Below are 21590 nucleotides of genomic sequence, written 5' to 3' on the forward strand. Positions count from 1 at the left end.
GAGTGATGGAGCCTAACGCTGGGCTGACCAGGCAGCTCACCCAGTGCTATGTGAACTGGCTGCTGTGGCAAATGGACAGACCCGGACCCCAAACTAACTGGCATACACAGAGTCAACTCTGAGGACTTCTCAGGTGAGGCTTCTTGGGGGACTCCCCAGCTAGACCACTGGACTCAGACCCCAGCCTCAGGAAAAATCCTAAGAAATGTGGTTCAACCTTGCATTATATATTTCAGGACTAGGCCAACTCAGCAGCTGATTCCCTCACAGTGGACAGAATACCTTGCACATGGGGCACATGACAACCAGCTCATCTTGGCCAGCAGAGGACAGGTTGAAATACGTTCCTGGCCAAGTTTTGCACCAAGTGTCTTGGTCTGTGGGTGCACTAAAGTGGAACTGGTCAGACAAGAGATCTTGGAAAGATTTTTTTTCAACCCTGGAGCAATGAAGCCAACAACATCTCAGAAATAGCAAAACTACCTTTCATAAATAAGGGATATTTTGATAATTAAGGTAGCATAAATACTACTTTAAGGAGATTCAACTCCACGTACCTTTGACGAGATCTTGTCTAACTTTTAGAACAGCTCCAAGATCACAGTCAGCAGTAGCATACGCATGAGGTACAGTACTTTTAGATTCAGTTAATCTCTTAGCAATAACTCTTCGAATATTGCTTGCAGGGATTTCAGTGAATGTGCCCTGCAAATAAATAGCAATTGATTTATAAAATTGTAAGAACGAAGAATGAAAAAAACAATCTTGCTAGCTAAAATTGAGTCTTACTAACTTAACCAATCATAACAACTGAAGATGAACATAGGAAAAGTACTATTAAACATTCTTAGCTTAAGGAGAATACAAGAAGTCTGGGCAGTTGCTGGGTTTATGATGCAAATGTAGAAACAAAATGGTGAGACTCATGTTTTAGTTATGAATTTTATGCTAATACATTTAATATGACCAAAAAGAAATCTACCCAATCAGTATGAATTCCCCCATAGGTATGTATGGGTATACATGTGTATACACATGTTTTTACATATATTATATACATACATAATCACACACACAGAGCAAACAAAAGAAACAAAAATACACACACATACCACCTGTAAGCAATCTGTCATAAACATCACTTACTAATTCAAAGCAATCAGTCAGCAGCCCTACTGTAGGTAATTCTAATGAAAGTGGCATCAACAAACACAATCCAACATAACAGATGAGCTGCCAAGTGACTTCTCTTTTGGTTTTCAATTTTTTAAAAAAGTCACATGAATACATAAAGCCTGAATGAAATAACAAAATCTTCCCATAACTCTACTGGGCTCTTCATCCTGGTCCATGAGGTGTTTTGAAAAGCAAACGGAACTTTCCACTACACCTAGTTGCCCCCTGGCCCTTCATTCTACCCCAGGACTGGATTACAATCACCTCAACAGAAAAACCAAAAGTACAACTAATTTCATCTCTGCCAACACTCTCCTAAGAAATCAAACATTGTGTCAATAAGATATTTGAATCAAATAGTTTTAATGCTTTCTATATACAGTAATTAAAAAAAAAAAAAAAAAAAACTTACCTGCCAGAATGGAATAACCTGCTTTTTAAAGAAATGACAATCTGACTACACATAAAGCTTTTGTAAATGTTGTCATGGATCATTAATATACATTAAAAGTCTGTCTCCCATGACACATACAGTTCGCATGAGGTACATGTATTCAATGACATACATTTCTCCGTTGCAGCAGTATAGCTATTTATCTTTTTATCTACTTGCCTATTCAATCTTAATTAAACATTCCTTCTTTATTGAGGAAAGTGAATGACAAGAGACAGGAAAAAAAATGGAATAATTTGAAAACAGGAAATGCTGTTGTTACTCTGCGAGTGTCTGAGAAGCAATGGTTGTTAATCAGCTCAATGATGCAATCTTCATAATTCTTTCTACTGAGACTATCTATTCCCTAAGGAAAAAAATGAAACAGCCACATGAAGGAACGAATATCAACAACACTCTAGCATCATACCCTCAAAAAGAAGGCATCAGAAGAATCACACCATATGCATGACACTGAAGCTGTTAAACTTCTTCCTTTCTCTCCCACTGATCTGAAAATACAAATCTACTTACTGTTGCATTGGGCTGTCCAGGAATTGAGACTGGTGGGATCATGGGCCGGGGATACGAGGGTTCTGCTGTGGCCTGTGGAGGCAGAGGTGCTGCTGGAGTGGCTGAAGGAGCTGGGGCTGGTCTGGAGTCAGGGATCTTACCCATCTGTTTCAACTGGACCAGTTTGAGAGCATCTCTGGAGATTGGGGAATCAGACAATTAGCAACAAGCGACCTTGTAGAAAACTGAAGTGAAAGGTACAGGGAGGATACAGAAACAGATTTGAAATCTATGATGAAAAATAAGTTTGAGCTAGCCAAGTAAATTCTTTTACACAATCCACTGATTCAAAAATTTGTTCAACAGCTACAAATTTGTACATTTCCAAAAAAATGAATAGTAATTTTTTTAAAGTAAATGGGTTATTTTACTGGAAGAGGGGAGTATCATTTGGTAGATGAACTAATAATTAAACCATACCTCATTTTCTACATTTATAAAATTATTCTCACAAAGCATTCAAGCCTTTCATCACAGTAGTACAAGTGAGCCTATTTATCTACAGGAAATCACATAGAATTTAGTTTGTTTAGTATGTTAGTAGCACAGCATAATGTAACAAAATTACCCATAGCTGCAATTAGAACTTCATTCAATTAGATACACCCTGACCTTTGTACCACTCTGTAAAACAAAGGGATCCATGTTTTTGTTTTTTGTTCTTTAAGAATTATTTTATTTTTATTTGAAGAGCAGAGTCACACACAGAAAAAAGGAGAGGGAATGGGAGAGGAAGAAAGAGAGATTGTCCATCTGCTGGCTCACTCCCTAAATGGCTGCAATGGCCAGAGCTGTGCTGATGTGAAATCAACAGCCAGCACTTCTCCCAGGTCTCCCATGTGGGTGCAGGGGCTGATGACATGGGTCATCTTCCGCTGCCTTCCCAGGCCACAGGCAGGGAGCTGGATGGAAAGTGGAGTAGTTGGAACATGAACTGGGCACAGACATGGGATGCCAGCACTGTGCCAGCCCTGACCCTGGAGCCTTGTTTCCAAGACTGCCAAATATGCGGTAGTAAATACACTGAGTCCTCAGTGCGCCAGCATAAGTTACAGAGTCTAAAAAACAATGTGCTTTCTCAAATAAACAGCTTTTCAAGAAAACTTAGTATCTGACCATTAGGAAAATAATTTCTACCATTTAATTTTTAAAATCCTGCTCTACATAATCTGAGAACAAGTTATAGGTAACAAAAATAAATTCTCTTAAAAATTTCTGGGGCTGCATGATGGCTCAACAGACTAAGTCTCCACACTGTGGTGCCAACATCCCATATGGGCACCAGTTTGTGCCCCAGCTATTCCACTTCCCACTTAGGTTCCTGCTTTTGGTCTGGGAAAGCAATGGAAGTTGGCAGGGAAAGCAGTAGAGAATGACCCAAACCTTGGGATCCTGCATCCGTATGGGAGATCCGGAGAGAGCTCTTGGCTTCAGCTCAGCTCAACTCTGGCCACTGAGGCATGTGGGGAGTGAACCAGCAGACAACAAATTTCTGCCTCTCTTTCTCTTTGTAAATCTGTCATTCCAACAAAAACACATTTTAAAAACCTTTGAGGCCTCCTCAGGGTAGGTGCCTGGCACAGCAGTTCAGATGTTGCTTAGGATTTGGTATCCCGTATCACAGTGCTGGGTTTCAGTCCTGTCTCTGCTCCCAATTTCAACATCCTGTTTCCATAGGTATCCTGCGAGGCAGCAGGTGATGGCTTCAGTAGCCGAATCCCTACTACCCACAAAGATCTGAAATTAAATTCCTAGCAGCTAATTTCGGCCTAAGCCAATCCTACTTGCATGGGCATTTGGGGAAACAGCCAGCACACAGGAGATCTCCGTCTACTTCTATGTCATTCAAGTACAACGAAATAAATTAAAATTTCAAATAAGATTTTGTTAATATTTTGCTATCACTTGGTTTTGATATCACCTGAACTGACAAAGAGAAAAAAAACTTAGCATTTACTGAGTATACTGAGCTCACAATCATCCTCTCCAAAAGAAAACGATGTGTTAACATCCACAGCAGCACAGGAAGCAGAACCTGACATGGCCCCAGTTTTCTTGCTGCCAGAGTACATGCCCCACACAATCCTTTAAGAGTGTGGGTCTGTCCATGAATGTGACAGATGACACTTTTATGATTAACTGATAATATGTGACAAAGTTGATGGGGTTTTTGCAGATATAATTAAGATCCAAAATCAGTCAACTTTGAGTTAAAAGGAAAATTATCCTAAAATTATCCTAAGTAGAGCTTTGAATTGAAAGATTCAATTCTGACAAGGAAAATTCAGTTTTAGCCTAATTATGATCCTTATAAACCAAAGTATCATTTTCCACTGTCATGATATGTGTGTGCAAAGAAAATCAGGTTATGAGCCAAATCCTGATTAGACAGAAAAGTCTCAGTATCCGATATGGGCACCATATTGGAAGTCTCATTCACAGAAAAGAATACCTTCTACTGATCTAGAAAAACAGCTTTGACACAAATATAAACCTAACACTACTAGTCCCATTCCTAGTTCCTAAATACCTCTCTAATAAAATCAGTATGTGAGTTTTAAATAAGGTTAGCATCAGAATGGTGAATTCAAAACACATCGATTCCCTTACATATGATTCTCAGTCAAAAGCAAACAAAAATGAACAGGGGGAGAACTACAAAAGTAGACAAATGGGACTGTATCAAACTAAAAAGCTTCTGCACAGCAAGACAACAATCACAGAATAAAAGACAGTATGTACAAACCACACATCTGATAATACCCAGAATACATAAGGAGCCCAAGAGATTCAGCAAAATAATACAATTGAGAAACAAGACAAGAAACATTAAAACAAAAAAGATCAGTGTACCAGCCATCCAGGAACTGGAAAAACAAAACAAAACAACAAAGCAGGAGGAGGATTGGGAGTGGGATGCTTTGTGCTGTCAAAGTATATCAGCACTTGGGGATGAGGAACAGTCATTCGATGAATCCTTACAGACTGGTTGTGGAGAATATCCCAAGGGTGTTATTGAGTAGTTTGATGTTTTGAGACTTTGTTGGCATGTTTGTACCACAGCTAAGAAAATCTTTCTAAGTTCTACTCGGTTAACAATTCAACCTTAGTAGATCCACAGACCTAGACAACTGCTGCAAAATTGGCCAGGAGTGACCCAACCTGTTATGATTTCCATTCACTGATGAGGCACTCAATGTCCTCTTCTGGCCAAGATGAGCTGGTTGTCATGTGCCCCATGTGCACCTGGGTATGCTGTCCACCGCAAAGGAATCAGCAACTGAGGAGGCCCAGTTCTGATACATGTAATCAAGGTCAGAGCACATTTCTTATGATATTCCCTGTGGCTGGGAAACCTCACCTGAGAGGTTTTCAGACTTCACTCTTTTGCGTGCCAGCTTTTGTAGGCTCAGGTTGGGTTCATCACTTGCACCAGAAGCATATACACTGGTGGATGTAACTGCTTGGTCGGTTCTGCCTGCAGCCCAGCCTAGCCTGCCTATATAGGCCCATTCTTCACGGACACCAGTGGGTGCCACAGCCTGGTTGGGGTGACCATGAATAACTCCCACCAGGCCTGCCCCAGCTCCAGTTTTTTACATGTGCCAACATATGCTGTAATATATGTTCACATGCACACCCATGGGTGCTTGCAGATTAGCTTAGCCCAGCCCAGCCCCAGACATAGCCAGCCATATGCTGACCAGTGCTGCCATTTCATCCAGCCTGCCAGCCTGACCTGCCTCTACCTTGACTCTCATGCTCACCAGCTGGACCTGCAGCCTAGCAAGAGAGTGTCCACAGTTCCCCTACCAGGTCTGTTCCCAGCCCCAGATCATGTGCTTGCAGTGGGTACTGCAGTCCAGCCTGACATGACTCCTATCCAGTCCCAGCACTTGCCAGTGGATGCTGCAGCCTAGCAAGGCCAGCCTGCACCCATTCTGGTTCTTGTAAGAACCAGTGATCCCAAGACTTGCACAGCTTCTAAGTGCTGACAATAAGCTACAAATATCACTATTACTCAGAATACTAAATTCATTCCTTGATTTGCTGCTATCCTGCATTACACATTCACTCTTCTATAAAGACTTCTGGATTCTGGTCTTAAATTATGATAAATCCTTTTTATTCCTTACTCATATTCAAATATTCCTTAACTCTTATCTGGATTTCTTACAAGCCTATTAACTTATTTCCTTACCTCAAACCTTTACATGTTCCAGCTTATCTAATGTAAATTTATAAAATTCATCTAAGCTGCAACAATAGCTTTATTTTTCACTGAACCTTCAGTGTCTGATAAAATTGAATATAGTCTATAACTCTCCCTCAGAATTCCAGACAAATCAAGCCTTTCTTGTTATAAAGATAGTTGATTTATTCCCTTTTTATGGAATCTAATCTACCAATCATTCACTGGTAGATTAGAAAAATTCAGATATCAACACTAGATTCTTAAAAGAGGAGCAGTATAGCGATAAAAGCAGATTTCCATGGCTATCAAGATTTTTAATCTATATTCTTTATACTTCAAGTGAAACCTCCAGTTCTTTTAGTATGATCCAGCCTAGGGCGGGTGCTGTGGCGCACAGGGCTATGCTGCTGCTTGGGACAGCCAAATCCTCAATCAGAGTATCTGGAATCAAGTCCTGGCTGCTCCCCTTCGATCCAGCTTCCTAAAAACGCATCCTGGCAGCCAGTGATGATGGCTCAAGTGTGGGGTGCCAGTGAAGAAGGGTCTTCCCAATGGGGAAGAACCAAATGCAGTTCTGACCTCCTGGCTTTGGCACAGCCCAGCTCTACCTGCTATAAGCATTTGGAGAGTGAATGAGCAGATCACAGATCTCTTTCTGTCACACGATCTTCCAAGCAGACAAATATAAACAAACAAACATTGTTTTAAAATTCTAGAGTCTGGGGTGCTGTCTACAATCAGCTCCTGCACAGCTGATTTCCAAATCACAGTGCAGCACAGTGTGAGCTTCACAGGATGTGTGTATTAGAACCACACACACATATATCTGGCTAACAGTACAGGTAAATGAGCCTATCTAAGAAATAACCACTTTTGGTACAAGAAACGCAACAGTAAATCAGTGCTTTCGTGGAGAGTACAAAAGCAGGCGGAGAAAAAAGTCACCTGGTTCAATACTATCACTTAATTTTGTAACTTTTGTTCAATCTCAATTAATAAAAGCTTTAGCCAGTGATATTATTTCTTATAAATGTTAGAAATGGAAGGAGCCTAGTATTTAAAACATTCCAAAGATTGACTATTACTGTTGTGGAAATGAAACACAAATGACTGCGATTCCACGTTAGTTTATAAGATAACCCTAACCTTCGTCTTCCCAAGAGAGTTGGGGCCATCCGTTGCAGCACACTCCAGGAAGATCGGCTAATTCAAACAAATGGAAAGCTAGACTGCGTTCCTAAGCAGGAATGCTCACTACGAAGATGACAGTTTATACTGGGTTTGTTAAAAGGCAACAGAATCCTGTAAAAATACCAAGATTTATTTGCAATTTACTCATGAAGCTAGATTAAATGTTTAAAATTCATTTAGTTGAGTAATTTAAAAAGAATAAATCAAGAAAACTGGTTTATTAAAAATGAAGAGCAAGGAAAAGAAACCTGTGGTACAAACGAGTACAGTGCTAACTCATGGGCAGATGGATGGATGAAGCAGAAAAGCAAATCCAAAGATCCAACTACACACAGAGAACAGTCACATTACCACTGAGTCAAATCCAAATGCGTATTAAACTATTTTTTAAAAGTATCTCCATGTACAGAAACCTATTTCTCAGAGGCCCATTTGAAGGGCAAAGTGGTATAAATGAGGATAAGAGAGAGGAAAAAACAGAATGACAGGTAGAATGACAGATGACCTTCCACTGCCTGGTTCACTTCCCAAATGCTATCAAAACCAGGGCAGGCCGGGCTAGGACCAGGCCAGGCTGAAACAGGGGAGGACACTATTCAGGTCACTCTGAGGGTGGCAGAGGTCCAAGCACTTGAGCCATCATCCACCGCCCTTCTAGGTACATTAGTAGGAAGGCTGACTGGAGGTGAAGCAGCCAGAACTTGAATCAGCACTCTAACATGAGATGCTGACATTCCAAACTGGGCAACAATGTTTTAGAAATTTAAGTTTTAAATTTCAATTTCACTTAAATTTAAATGTTTAAGTTTTAGAAATTTACACGTAATTGTGTATTTCACACAAAATAAAAACTGAAATACAAAATGTCACTGCTCCATTTCCCACATTCATTATCATTTCTAAAGATCTAGCCTTGTTACCAAACTAGAAATGTTCTTCAATAATGGGTCAATCACCCAGAAAGTCCTTCTATATAATTTACAAGAACAGCATGCCTACTTTTAAATCTTACCATTGAATAAGCTCTTTTTCAATTCTTTCAGAAGGAACCACTAAGCTCCCACCTGTGGTACAGAATTCCATATGGGCACTCCTTCACATCCTGGCTGGTCATTTTCCAATCCAGCTCCTGGAAGAGCATCAGAGGATGGCTCAAGTAGTTGGGCCCCTCAACCTAGGTAGGGGATCAGGAGACCAGGAATAAGCTCCTGAGTCATGCCTTCTGATTGGCCCACCTCTGCCCATTGAGCCCATTTGGGGAGTGAATCAGCAGAAGGACAATCCCTCTGTAATTCTGCCTTTCAAATAAAAAATTTAAGAAAAGTAAATCTTTAAAAAAAAAAAAATCTTGGGCCCAGCGCAGTAGCCTAGTGGCTAAAGTCCTCGCCTTGAATGCACCAGGATCCCATATGAGCGCCAATTCTATTCACGGCGGCCTTGCTTCCCATCTAGCTCTCTGCTTACGGCCTGGGAAAGTAGCTAAGGATGGCCCAAAGCCTTGGGACCCTGCATTCACATGGGAGATCCAGAAAAACCTCCTGGCTCCTGGCTTCAGATTGGCTCAACTCCAGCCACTGTGACCACTTGGGGAGTGAATCTATGGACAGAAGAGTTTCCTCTCTGTAAATATGACTTCTCAATAAAAATGAATATATTAAAAAAAAACTTTCAGAAAATGATCATAGCAAACAATAGAATTGGTTAATTTATTTAAGGAGCGAATACCTACTCTTTAGTGAATATTCCCCGAGGCCCAGTCGCTGTGCCCTGGGTAGCTTCCAGTGCGTATTTCTCCAGAATATTGCGGGCAGCTGGACTTAAACGCAACCTAAGAGAACAAAACAGAAAGATTAATGGAAACAACAGTTACTCTTGATTCAAAACTATGTAAATGCCAATAGTTATGCTGATAATCAGAGAACCAGAATTTTGCAATTAAAACAAAGTGACTAGTGATTATCACAGTTAAAATAATCTCTAATTTGGTTTATTTTATTCTCAAAACATTTTAACAGTCTATTTAGCATTTCAAAAGAGCCTTTCAGTAGTAAGTACTAAAGAACTTGACTTTTGAGGAATTACCTTGTACAGGGCTACTCATCACACACACAGAACTAACTAGAATTATTATTCTTTCATATTTTTTCATTGCAGCAAACTACACCAAGTTTCACCATTCTGTGCATTTTTAGGTGTAGAGTTCAGTGGCATTATAAACAACTACTGCTTTGCAGCTACCACCAGAGATACTTTGTCTTCCAAAACTTAAGGTCTGGATTCACCAAGAAATACCTTTCCATGCCTTCCTTTCGCAGCGTCTGGCAACCACGGTTCTGTTCTATGTTTCTCCCAGTTTGACTGCTCTCAGCACTTCACAAGTTCTTTTGTCACTGACTTACTTTATTCAGCATAATTTCTTCCAGGTTCACCCTGGATATAGCACATACCAGAATCCCTCCCTCAGAAGGCTGAATAGCCCACCACTGGCTGTATGCGGAATTTTGCTGATGTGAATAATGTTGAAATGAACATTGATGAATAAATGTTTCAAGTCTCTGCTTTCACATATTTTCAGTATATAACCATAAACTGAATTCCTGGATGACATGGTAAACCTATTTTTAAAATTTTTTGAGGAAATGATGTGCTGTTTTCCACATAGCTGCATCACTTTCCATCAGCAAGACATAAGACTTCTAATTTTTCCACATCCTCACCAGGCCTTGTTATATTTTGGGGGTTTTTGAATAACAGTTACAATAGTAGGTGTGAGGGAGTGTCTCAATGCGGTTCTGACGGGCATTTCCTTAGTGACTGGTGATACTGGGTGTCTGCTCAAGTGTTGGGCACATCTGTTTATCTTCTTGGGAGAAATGCCTGATTAAGTTCTTTACTCAGTTTTAAAATTGTAGTTTGTTTTTTTGCTGCTGAGCCATATTCTTCATATTCTTGAAAGACCTTAGTATTCACATGAAAGAACATTTATATGTCCTTCAGAACAAACAATGGCAATAATGATAATACTGACTTTGTAGACAAGCCAGCTGGGACACACTCAAAGTCACATGAGCACTAAGTTCCTACTCTTCCATCAAGACTTGTAAAGCCAAGCAGCAAACACCGAGAACTGCACTGTCAGTATACAAAAATGAGCAAAACCAGACTACGTCTAGACATTTAAAACTAAATGAATGAACAGGAACACCTTGGTACTTGCTGGATTTCAGGAATGTAGTCCGTGCTGACATAGGGTCAAAGTTATTATATCCTTGGATTCTTTGAGAAAATGGAAATTTTAATTAAAAAAATAAAAATAAAATTAGCTGGTATCCAATCAATTTTAAAGTATTAAATCACTATGTGAGCCAACTATGCAGAGGCATTGGTCAGTCACCTTGTAAGCTACACAGCAGGGCCTGACTCATCCGCCTCTGAGGATGTCTGAGCTCGACAGAAACAGACCACACGCTATTACCTCCACGGGCGGAGCTGATGGGGCACTGGGTACACAATGTTCCCAGGGTCAAGGAACCACAAGAAAAGCAGCAAAGCCTTTGGAGTCACAAATACTTCTCAATGGCAAAGGAGGTTTAAAATCAGTATGTCAACAACACTGAATTTTTGGCTGACAAGAGCAACAGTTAACTAAAGGGGAAAAGGTTGAAAAAACGCAAGGATCTGAATTTGTAAATAAGTTCAAAAGCATTTCTTACTAGATCTTTTCTCTATGAAGAACTTTCTTACAAAAGTCATTGTGCCTAATTTATAGGGACATTAAAATGAAACTATGAAATTTGTCAGAATTTGTGGAACCTGTCAGTTGAAACCACGCAAAGCTCCAGGAAACAATGCAACAAGACAAAACTGAGTTCTAATCTGTTAGAACTCAAATACAGAACAGTCTGAAGAAAAATCAAGTTAGGGCACAGCACAGTGGTATTGCAGCGCTGACATCTCATCCCAGGGGGACAGTTCAGGTCCTGATAGGGCTTCCCTGCTTCTGTTACTGCTTTCTGATAATGCTCCTGGGATGTCTGTGTATTTTGGCCCAAAGGCTTAGCACCAGCCATGTGGGAGACCAGGAGGGGAGTCCAGGCTGATGGCTGTAACCTGGCACAGTCCTGGCTACTGCAGGCTTTGGGAAATGAACTAGTAGATGAAAAATTTCCCTGTTTCTCTGCCTTTCAATAAGTACATTTTAATAAGCAAAACTTTCTTTTAAAAAAGAGATGCATGTTAAAAGGCTAGTCCCCTTTATATCATTGATATATCTGAAACTGGAATTCACGATACACTAGAATTCCATGAATGGGAACCCGATGTGAAGTGTGGTATATGATGTGAAGTGTGCCTTCTGTTCTGGAATTCTAAAATCTTATTCATGCACACTGTGGCAGATTAGGTTGTTTCCCACTGAGTAAGCAAGACTTTCAGGTCACCTAAACCATAGCAAATGTTCATAACTATTGGTTTACTGAATGAACAGGGATAGTAAAAGAATCATTTCTAGGTCTCAGCATCCTAATAAAAAAAAAGACCAATAATTCCCTACTTAATGCAGAAACATGTAATGATTACAATACACTAAAAACTACCACAATAATTTGAAAAACAAATATTATCATCCAAATAAACATACTCACTGCAGGGATCCTGGCGTGTGTTCCCTCTTGACAGGCGTGGAAGTTTGTGGAACTGGGGAGGAGGGAGGCACAGAGGGTTTTGCAGCTGGTGGTGGAGGACCCACATCTTTGGGAATTTCAACATGTTTCCAATCTACTCCTTCTTCAACAATCAAACCAATTAGTGAGCCAAGCCGTATGTTTTTAGTTCCTTCTTCAACCTGTATTTCAAAAAGAAAATACAGGCGGAGAGGCCCATGATCACAAGTGGTTCATTCTTTCGTTGAATAATTCTGCACTGGTTATAAAGATCTCTTAATCTGAGCTAAAGCCGATTCTGAAACAACTTGCCTTCAATCCGCCACCTTCTTCCACTTAAACCTTCCTTCACCAATCTCCCTTGTCCAGTTACCAATGCTACCTCCTTAAAGAAAAGAACTAAGCTAATCATCTTGCCTCTCTTTCTGACAGCCTTCAAATATGTGAGCTGTCAGCACCTCTGACATCTTCTGGATGTCAGTTAAGGCATATTCAGAGAGTGTGCCTGTGGATATATATCTCAGGCACTTGTATTTCCCACAGAGTTCCCAAACCACGGCTTCAGATCTTCAAGCTCACAGGAAGTAAGTTCTCCAAATTAGTCTGACCTACTAAAATTAATTTAAAGCAAAATCTTCTCAATAATCTTGGGTTCTGAAAACAGAATTCTATTATACAGATAGAATCAGTTAATCTGGTTAATGTTAAGCATATTTTAACCTCCACATTTGTATTTAATTCTTTATCTGAATATCTATTTACAAAACCCAAGAAATAAAATCTCACAAGCTTTTCATAAATACATCAAAAACATGGTGGTGGCACAACTAATCAAAAATTTTTTCCAGACATAATGACATTAAAAACCTAAATAAAGCCACAGATGGTTTTAAGCTAAATATATTTAAGCATTTCACCAGCATTAATTTATATAGAAAGGCTGACTCTAATTTACTCATAAAAATCAGTCCCTAGGAAGTCTTCATACAAAGGTATTGTATATTCAGTTCTGGAAGAAAATGTCATTCTGGAAACTCTCTATTATTCTCTTTCAATTACTCCAAAAAGTTCATTATAGATGTAACTAATGAGTAATAGAATAACAGGCTATTGGATATTCACTAATACAATAATTACAAAGAATTAACTCCTACAATGAGTTTGACATTTCAGAATAGCATTAATTTTGATGTTTATTAGTGTGCCTGCTATTCCTACAATAATAAGGCAGATGTTCTTGGGGTCAGAAACTTTTACTAATTGCCGAAGGAGAAGAATAAGAACAAGGCTTTGATGAAGCAAAATATATTTAAGAAGTGGGCATATAAAGATATTGAGTGAATTACAAGCTGTGGAAAATTACTACAAAACTCAAGAAAGTTTTAGCTGCTTAGTTTTTTGTCAGATAATAAAAAGTTTTCCAGTGACTTTTTTTTTCTTATTTCAAGAACATGAGTTAAGATTATTACCAGGCTAATAGATTTTCTTCTTCTAAGAGTTTTATTACCTACATATGAATTGCTAATTCAAAAGTAAGTGAAATGATTAGTTTCCCTTAAAAGAAAAAGGTAGAAAAAGGAAACATTAAGTGACATGAGGTCTACTTGAACAAACTCTTTTAAAGTTCAGAAACAGGACCAATATTCAAGTACAAATGACCATGATTCCAATGAAAAAAATTTTTTTTTTAATTTTGTTTTAAGAGCCAGACAAGGTGGCCTAGTGGCTAAAATCCTCGCCTTGTATGCGCCAGGATCCCATATGGAGACTGGTTCTAATCCTGGCAGCCCCACTACCCATTCAGCTCCCTGCTGTGGCCTGGAAAAGTAGTCAGGATGGCCCAAAGCCTAGGGACCCTGCACCTGCGTGGGAGACCTAGAAGTAGTTCCTGGCTTTGGATTGGCACAGTTGCGGCCTACACTGAAATTGCAGTGGCTTGGGGAGTGCTTCAACGGATGGAAGATCTTCCTCTCTGTCTCCGCTGTTCTCTGCATATCTGACTTTGCAATAATTAATTAATTAATCAATTAAATGTTTTAAAAATTTGTTTCAAAATGTCAACATATTTCTGAAATCTGAGTCAGACATTACACTGATCTGACAGATTTTTCATCTTGTTTAATTTATTATAAATAATAAACAACAATTCCATATATACTGTGCTAGCATGACATTGACAGTTATACAGTAGGCAACAATTGACATTTATTATCTTTATTTTTACTGTATCAAATACCAAATGAAATTTATTTTTCATTATTCACATTTTCCTGCCCATAAAAAATGGTACTATGAAGCATAATATCCAACTACAATACAATAGATAATTTCTAAGGATAGATCTTTACACAAATGGAATACATAACAGAAGCTAACGGGTGCCTCCTGATTCTGTCAGAGTTAGCACCACTGACATTTTCTGCTCTCCCAAGCATATGAGTCTGAGGACCTCTCAAATATCCAAGGCTTTCCCAAGCACCTGGCATCCTCCTGTGTCAATGATGTCTTCACATTAAATGATGGAGTGCTGCACTCAGCCCTGTTAATTAATAGCTCATCAATGCTAAAACACTGAATCTCGAGTCTTTCACAGAATCAGCCTTCCCTGCCAAGTGTGTGAAGGCTTTCTGGGTTTCAATGGTGGCTCTGCTCTTTATGAGTAATATGACCATAATAAAGTTACCTCAAAATGCTGGTTTCCTGATCTGCAAAACAAATAACAATAGTACCTATTTCTCAGTGTTGTTATGAGGAATAAATGAGTTATTATGTAAAGCATTTAAAATAATGCTTGGCATCTAGCAATGTTAAAAATACTATTATTGTTGCTGTGGTGGTTCCCATCCCTTTCCTATCTATATATCTATCAATCTATCTAAAAAAGAGAATAAGAGAGAGAGAGGGAGAGAGAGATTTACTCTTCAAATTGGCACACACAACAGCCAGGGTGAGCCAGGCAACATCCAGGAATCAGGAACTCCATCCAGCTCTCCCATGCAGGTGGCTGGGACTAAAACACTCAGCTTCTGTTCTGCATTGAGCAGTAACAGGGAGTTGGACTGGAAGCAGGGTAGCTGTGACTCAAACAGGATATGGGGTATGGGTGTTCTAGTGGTGGCTTTAACCTGCTGTGCTGTAAGCTCCACCCACTGTTTTCAAGTTACGGGTTTTTAAAACAAAATATTCAAGAAGGATCAAAATTAGACTAGAGAGGAGTTGCCTGGCTAAGGGCTGGAAGCATATGTCCAAAGCCCTGCATGTCCAATACCTGGCAGCACTGGAGTCAACGGCAACATGCAAGAAGTGATCAGACCTCTAAATAACCATTTTTTTTTAAAATTTCCCTTTTTATTTCTTTTTTCTTTTTTTATTATATTTTTCACAATCTTTACATAGTTAGTTACGGTAAAAAGGTTCAAGGGCTATAAGGAAGTGGGTAAGACTATTATTTCCGTATTGTTTCCTTCATGTTTAAAGGGGGATATTAAGGGAGAAGGTCCACCCAGTTTTCCACCCACCCCAGGTCCCGGATGTAGGGCATGCTCCGAGGTTCTTGCTCAAGTGGTTTTGAAGGTTCACCAGTTATGAATTGCTGCCAATCTTGCCACTCCAAGCACGAAGAGGTCTTCGAAGAATCCACTGATTGACATAGTCCAGCATAGAGTCTCCGTTTGCCCAGTATTTCGCTGCCAACATATAGCTGAGGTGGTTGATTGACTTGTTCTGTCTTCTGTCTTTTCTTGGTTAGGGTTCTGAGTCCAGCATTTCGATTGGGGAGATCCCCAAAGAAACCCCATCTGAAGTGTTCTCAGACCAGATTCTTGTATGTACTAGCAAGTACAGGGCTCGGCACAGTCCATTGCCCCAATCAACTAGTGGTTGCAATTGCTGGGTTGATTCTGTCTTCAGCCCCGACTTCCACTGGAACCAATGGGTGTTGCAGTCCAGCCTGGTTCTGCCCAGCACATACTCAGCCCTGGCATAAACCAGTGGGAGCTGCAGCCTAGTTGGAGCGACCCATAATAACCCCACCAGGCCCGCCCCCTACCTTGGTTTGCCAGTATGTGTAGCAGTAGTCCAGTCTGTCCCACACCCCATTCGGCTCTCGTACATGTCAATGGGTATTAAAGCTTAGTTCCATCTAACCAGCTCCACTATGCAACCCACACAGATGCTGTTGGGTGCCTCTGTCTAGCCACCCCAGCCCCTGTCCTAGTTTTCGTGCCCTCCCGTGGGAATGGTAGCCCAAGAGGGAGAAGCCCACTATTTCCCTCCCAGGCCTCTCCACTCCCGGATCATGCACTCTCCAGGTAGTCCTGCGGTTTGACTTGACAGAATTAGCCCCCAGTGCCAGCTTCTGCCAGCTGATGCTGTGGCTAAGCCCAAACAATCCTCACCCACTCTAATTTTGTTTGCACCAGTAGGAATAATCAGCCCAGCCTGGCTTTTCCCTAATCTAGTCCACATGAGGCACACAGGTGTAAATAACCATTTTTGGAAAATACTCACAGAGGCTGGAACCCATCCCTTGGCTGAAGTGTCTCGCATGGGACCCCCGTGCCAGCGATGCACTGATGGGTTGGCATACATCATCAAATACAGTCTACGAAAGCTCTTCTATGTGGGTACCCAGGAATATGAGACGCCAAGTGAAGCCAAAAAATATCTACAGCAGTACAGTCCAACAAAGAAATGCTTTCAGGGGATTCACTCCATTGAAAGCACGAATAAATTGTATGTTTTAATTATAACATTAAAAATAAGGGGTCTGCGGTGAGGCAGAGGGTTAAACTTCCACCTGAAGGCACAGGTTCCAGACCCAACTGCTCCACTTCTGATCCAGCTCCTAGTTAATGTGCCTGGAAAAATAGGGGATGATGACCTGAGTTTTTGGGTCCCTGTGTCCATGTGGGAGACCCAGAAGTTCCTAGCTCATGACTCTGGCTTGGTTCAACTCTGTCACAGCCATTTGGGGAGTGAAACAACAGATGGAAGATCTCCCTTTCTCTCCTTTTACAACTCTGCTTTTTAAATAGACAATTCTTAAAACAATAATAAAATAAGTTCAGCAATGATTTGCATATATTTATTCTTTAAAATCAGTTTCAGAGCTATTTAGTGACTATTAGCAGAATACACACCTTTGTAGCAATGAGCTGGGTCACACTGCTGACTAATTACATCACAGCAGTACAGCTGTCTATCATGGTTTAGACAACTGCATAGCTTTAACATGCTTTTATCCTTTAATATAACCTGTGTTACTCCTCTGTGAATTTATGGTATAAAAAAGCAGGCAAAATAGAATCATTGAAGAGGAAAACAAGGACTAAATTTTAGATTAAGTTGATGAATTGATCTCTATTTCTATAATTAATACAGCTTCTGCAATCATTGAAGAGGAAAACAAGTACTAAATTTTAGATTAAGTTGATGAATTGATCTCTATTTCTATAATTAATACAGCTTCTGCATGGTAATTTTCCAATAACTAAAAGGGAACCTTAAAACTCCCATTAACTGAATAAATAGGAAATAAGTCATAGAATTATTTACATAGATAATAACTGTTCTTTGTAAGTAGCGTTAGCACCAAAAAGTCTCTTCTGGTTCTAATAGAATAAATATTTCATTTTTAGAGTGATATGTAAGATACAAAACTATGAGACAACAAAGAAAATAATGAGACTGTAGAAAATATACAAATACAAGGACTATGGAATTCAATTTCAAAGAAGAGCAAAACTGTCTAATGTTTAGTCCTTTTGAAAATGTGGGCTAAACATTATTGTTTTCACATTGATGGCTTTAGTGGTTTAGTTTTATAGCATCCTTCACCTTTTTTTAAATTGTTTTTGATACAGTTTAGTTAGCACTGGGGTCTCCCTTCCCCCTCCCCCAAGTGCCCGCCCCCCCCCCCCCCCCCCGTTCTCCCCTCCGGTCTCACAACGGGTGTCTTTCATGAATTTTCCCAAGTTCATCATGCTGTCACTGGAGTGCCTCCCAACCATGTAGGAGACTGTCAGTCATTCCATTGTGAATTCATTCTTGTATCCCAGGGCCACAGTGAAGGACTAGATCTTTGTTATTTATGGGCAGTACCAATAACAGTGATAAAAGGGACAATGACCATTATAAATAATCAGTCTCTTATGGATGGTTGATTAGTGAATTACATCAGAAAATCTTATTACAGAAGGTATAAAGTATGAAGTGACACAGAGTAAGATTCACATGTAATATTCCTAGTTATAACATCATATTATCTTATATTAGAGCAAACATATGATATCTGACCTTTTGGGACTGGTTCATTTCCCTTAGCATAATGGTCTCTAGTTTGGCCCATTTGGCCACAAAGTACTGCAATTCATTTTTTTTTAATAGCCAAGTAGTATTCCACAATGTAGAAGAACCAGTTTCTTTATCCAGTCCTCTGCTAATGGGCATTTAGGTGTTTTCCATGTTTTCACAATTGTTGATTCTGCTGCAAAGAACACTGCGGTGCATGTTGCTTTCTCTTGTAGCATACTGTTGCTTTCTCTTCAGCATATTCCTAGCAGTGGTATTGCTGTGTCATATGGTAGCTGGATTTTTAATTGCCTAAGTGTTCTCCATACTGACTTCCATAGTGGTTGCACCAGCTTGCAATCCCACTAGCAGTGGAGTAGGGTTCTTTTTTCCAGCAACCTCACCAGCAGGTATTGTTGGTAGTTTTCTGCATGTGGGCAATTCTTTCTAGCATTAAGTGGAATCTCCATGTTGTTTTTATTTTAATTTCCCTATTGCCAGAGAGCTTGAGCATTTTCTCATGTGTCTATTAGCCATTTGAATTTGTTCCTTTGTAAAGTGTCTGCCCATTTCCTGTGCCCATTTTTTGACTGGTTGGTTTGTTCTGATGTTACTGTTGTTCTGGAGTTCTTTGTATATTCTGGAAATTAGCCCTTTGTCTCTTGGGTAGTGAACAAAGATGTCCCATTCTGTTAGTTGCTTTTTTACTTTGGTGATTGTTTCCTTTGGCTCAATTAAATAATTTTGTCATTTCTTAAAAAGGTTTATTCCATTTTTATTGAAAGTCAGATATATAGAGAGGAAAAGAAACAGAGAGGAAGATCTTCCATACACTGATTTAATCCCCAAGTGACCGCAACGGCCAGAGCACAGACGATTTAAAGGCAGGAGCCAGGAGCCAGGAGCCTTTTCTGGGTCTCCCACATGGTGCAGGGTCCAGCTTTGGGCTATTCTCAACTGCTTTCTCAGGCCACTAGCAGGGAGCTGGGTGGGAAGTGGGGCTGCTGGGATTAAAACCAGTGCCCATATGGGATCCTGGTGCATTCAAGGTGAGGACTTTTAGTCGTAGGCTACCATGCCGGGCCCAACTCTGTCATTTCTTTAAGATGTATTTGAAAGGCAGAATTAGAGAAAGATCAATCTTCCCATATGATGACTTACTCTCCCAATGACTGTAGTGGCCAGAACTGGGCCGAGACAAAGTCAGAACCCAGAAGCTTCATCTGAGTTTCCCACATGGGTGCAGGGGACCATCTTCTGCTGCTTTCCCGAGTACATTAACAGGGAACTAAATGAGAAAAGAAGCCAGGACTTGAACCAGTTTCCATGTGGGAACCTGGCACTGCAGGCAGAGGCTTAATACAATCCATGACAACGCTGGCCCCTGAGATTTTTAAAGTAAAAATATCTTGCACGCATTCCTATAAAAGTCATTATGGGAACTTATTTCCAATGAAAGAAAAAGATGCTAAAGGTAAAGTTGCAACTCTTTTTGCTAATTGTGGTGGCAGTGGGGGTTGAAATGTGTTAGAAAGATGAAATTACAAAAGCATTAGAGATAGACATTTATTTGGCTAGCACTTAAGACACTGCTTGGGACAGCCATAACCCATATCAGAGTTCTTGTGTTTTAAGTCCTGGCTCTACTCCCAATTCTAGCTTCCTGAGAATGCACACTTGGTGATCTAGACAGCAGATGACAGCTCTGGCACATGCATCCCTGCCATGCACGGGTCATCTGGATTGAGTTCCTGTCTCAGCCTTTGCTGCTGCAGGCATGGGGGGGGGATCTCTGTCACTGTCTTTCCAAAAAGTTTAATAATAATAATAAGCTACAAAGACACACAGATTAGTAATGCAACTTTAACATTTTTCTCCAGTCTTCTCCTGAAAAAATTGCAGATACAGCGACATGAATACACTCTTATTCATAGTATCCAAAAAGCACATGAAATAATAATATAGTCACAATGCCCTAAAATAGACATGTTAGCTTTTTGGCCAGGAATAGCTGTGCAATCACAGTTGTTATCCCTCTCCTGTCTGACACTTGATAACCAGATGAACAGGCACTAAGACACACAGACAGGGTTAGCGATTTGAAATGCATTATAAAGCAACTAACTGGAAAACATGATCAATGCTGGAAAACTTTCACAACTAACCAATCATAAACTAGGGCCAAGAACACAGTGTGCCAATAGTAAACGTTGCTGAGTTTCCTAACTATGATAATTGAAGCAATATTTTTACTTATTAAATCACTGCATATATTAGTTAAGGAAATTACTCTTGGTATGACTAATTCTATTTTCCCAGTTATAAAGGTATTAACATTTTAGGTTTTAATTCTCATTTTCTCCAAGAAAGTTAACTTTAGTTATGCCAAGGTGTTCTCAACCTGTTACTTTTATAAATGACTAGTACAGGAAGTCTGACAAGTCAGAATGTCAAAAATAAAACATTTCGTGGCCTAAAAGGGGGCAAGGGAGAAAAAGGAGATTTCCTGTGGGCTGGCATTCCAAATAGTCACCAGTGCAAGTCCCAGCTACATCACTTCCCAACCCTGCTCCCTGCTACTGCAACTAGGAAAGCAGTGGAAGATGATCTAGGCGGTTGGGTCGCTGTACCCATGTGGGAGACACATACAAAGTTCCTGTCTCCTGGCTTCAACCTGGACAAGTCCTAGTAGTTGCTGCGATTTGGGGAATAAACCAGCAGATGGAAGACCTCTCTCTCTGTTTCTCTCTCTCTCTGTAACTCTTTCAAGTAAATAATCTTTAAAAATCTCCTAGAAAAAAATACATAAAAATTCACTATCAGATCCATATCTAAATAAAGTATATCATCCAAGTACAGCCTCTAAATAATACCCAAAGGAAACATGGGCTTGTGGCTGAGAACTAACTGCTCACCAGCAAGATGCCATTAACACAGGTGGAGCTTGCCTGTCCTGATTAAACTGTATAGGCACAAACGATTCCTTTACCTCCTGGCACAACCAACCAACATGAATTACCAGATAAGCAAACTTAAAGACAAGGAGACTAATGGTGACCAAAGAGCTGAG

General features: G+C 40.1%; 1 protein-coding gene across 1 annotated transcript in view; it reads right to left on the reverse strand.

Annotated features, from left to right (window-relative positions):
- Positions 1 to 21590, reverse strand: part of PDHX (pyruvate dehydrogenase complex component X) — a 67354-nt gene that overhangs the window by 20118 nt on the left and 25646 nt on the right. Inside the window, exons 4-7 of the mRNA XM_058663179.1 lie at positions 12212 to 12411; positions 9298 to 9396; positions 2144 to 2318; positions 558 to 705 (exon numbers count right to left, since the gene is read on the reverse strand). Coding sequence (XP_058519162.1) covers positions 558 to 705; positions 2144 to 2318; positions 9298 to 9396; positions 12212 to 12411 — 622 coding nt within the window. The remainder of the gene's footprint in view (positions 1 to 557; positions 706 to 2143; positions 2319 to 9297; positions 9397 to 12211; positions 12412 to 21590) is intronic.

Source organism: Ochotona princeps, chromosome 4 (genome assembly GCF_030435755.1).
Source record: "Ochotona princeps isolate mOchPri1 chromosome 4, mOchPri1.hap1, whole genome shotgun sequence".
NCBI lineage: Eukaryota > Metazoa > Chordata > Mammalia > Lagomorpha > Ochotonidae > Ochotona > Ochotona princeps.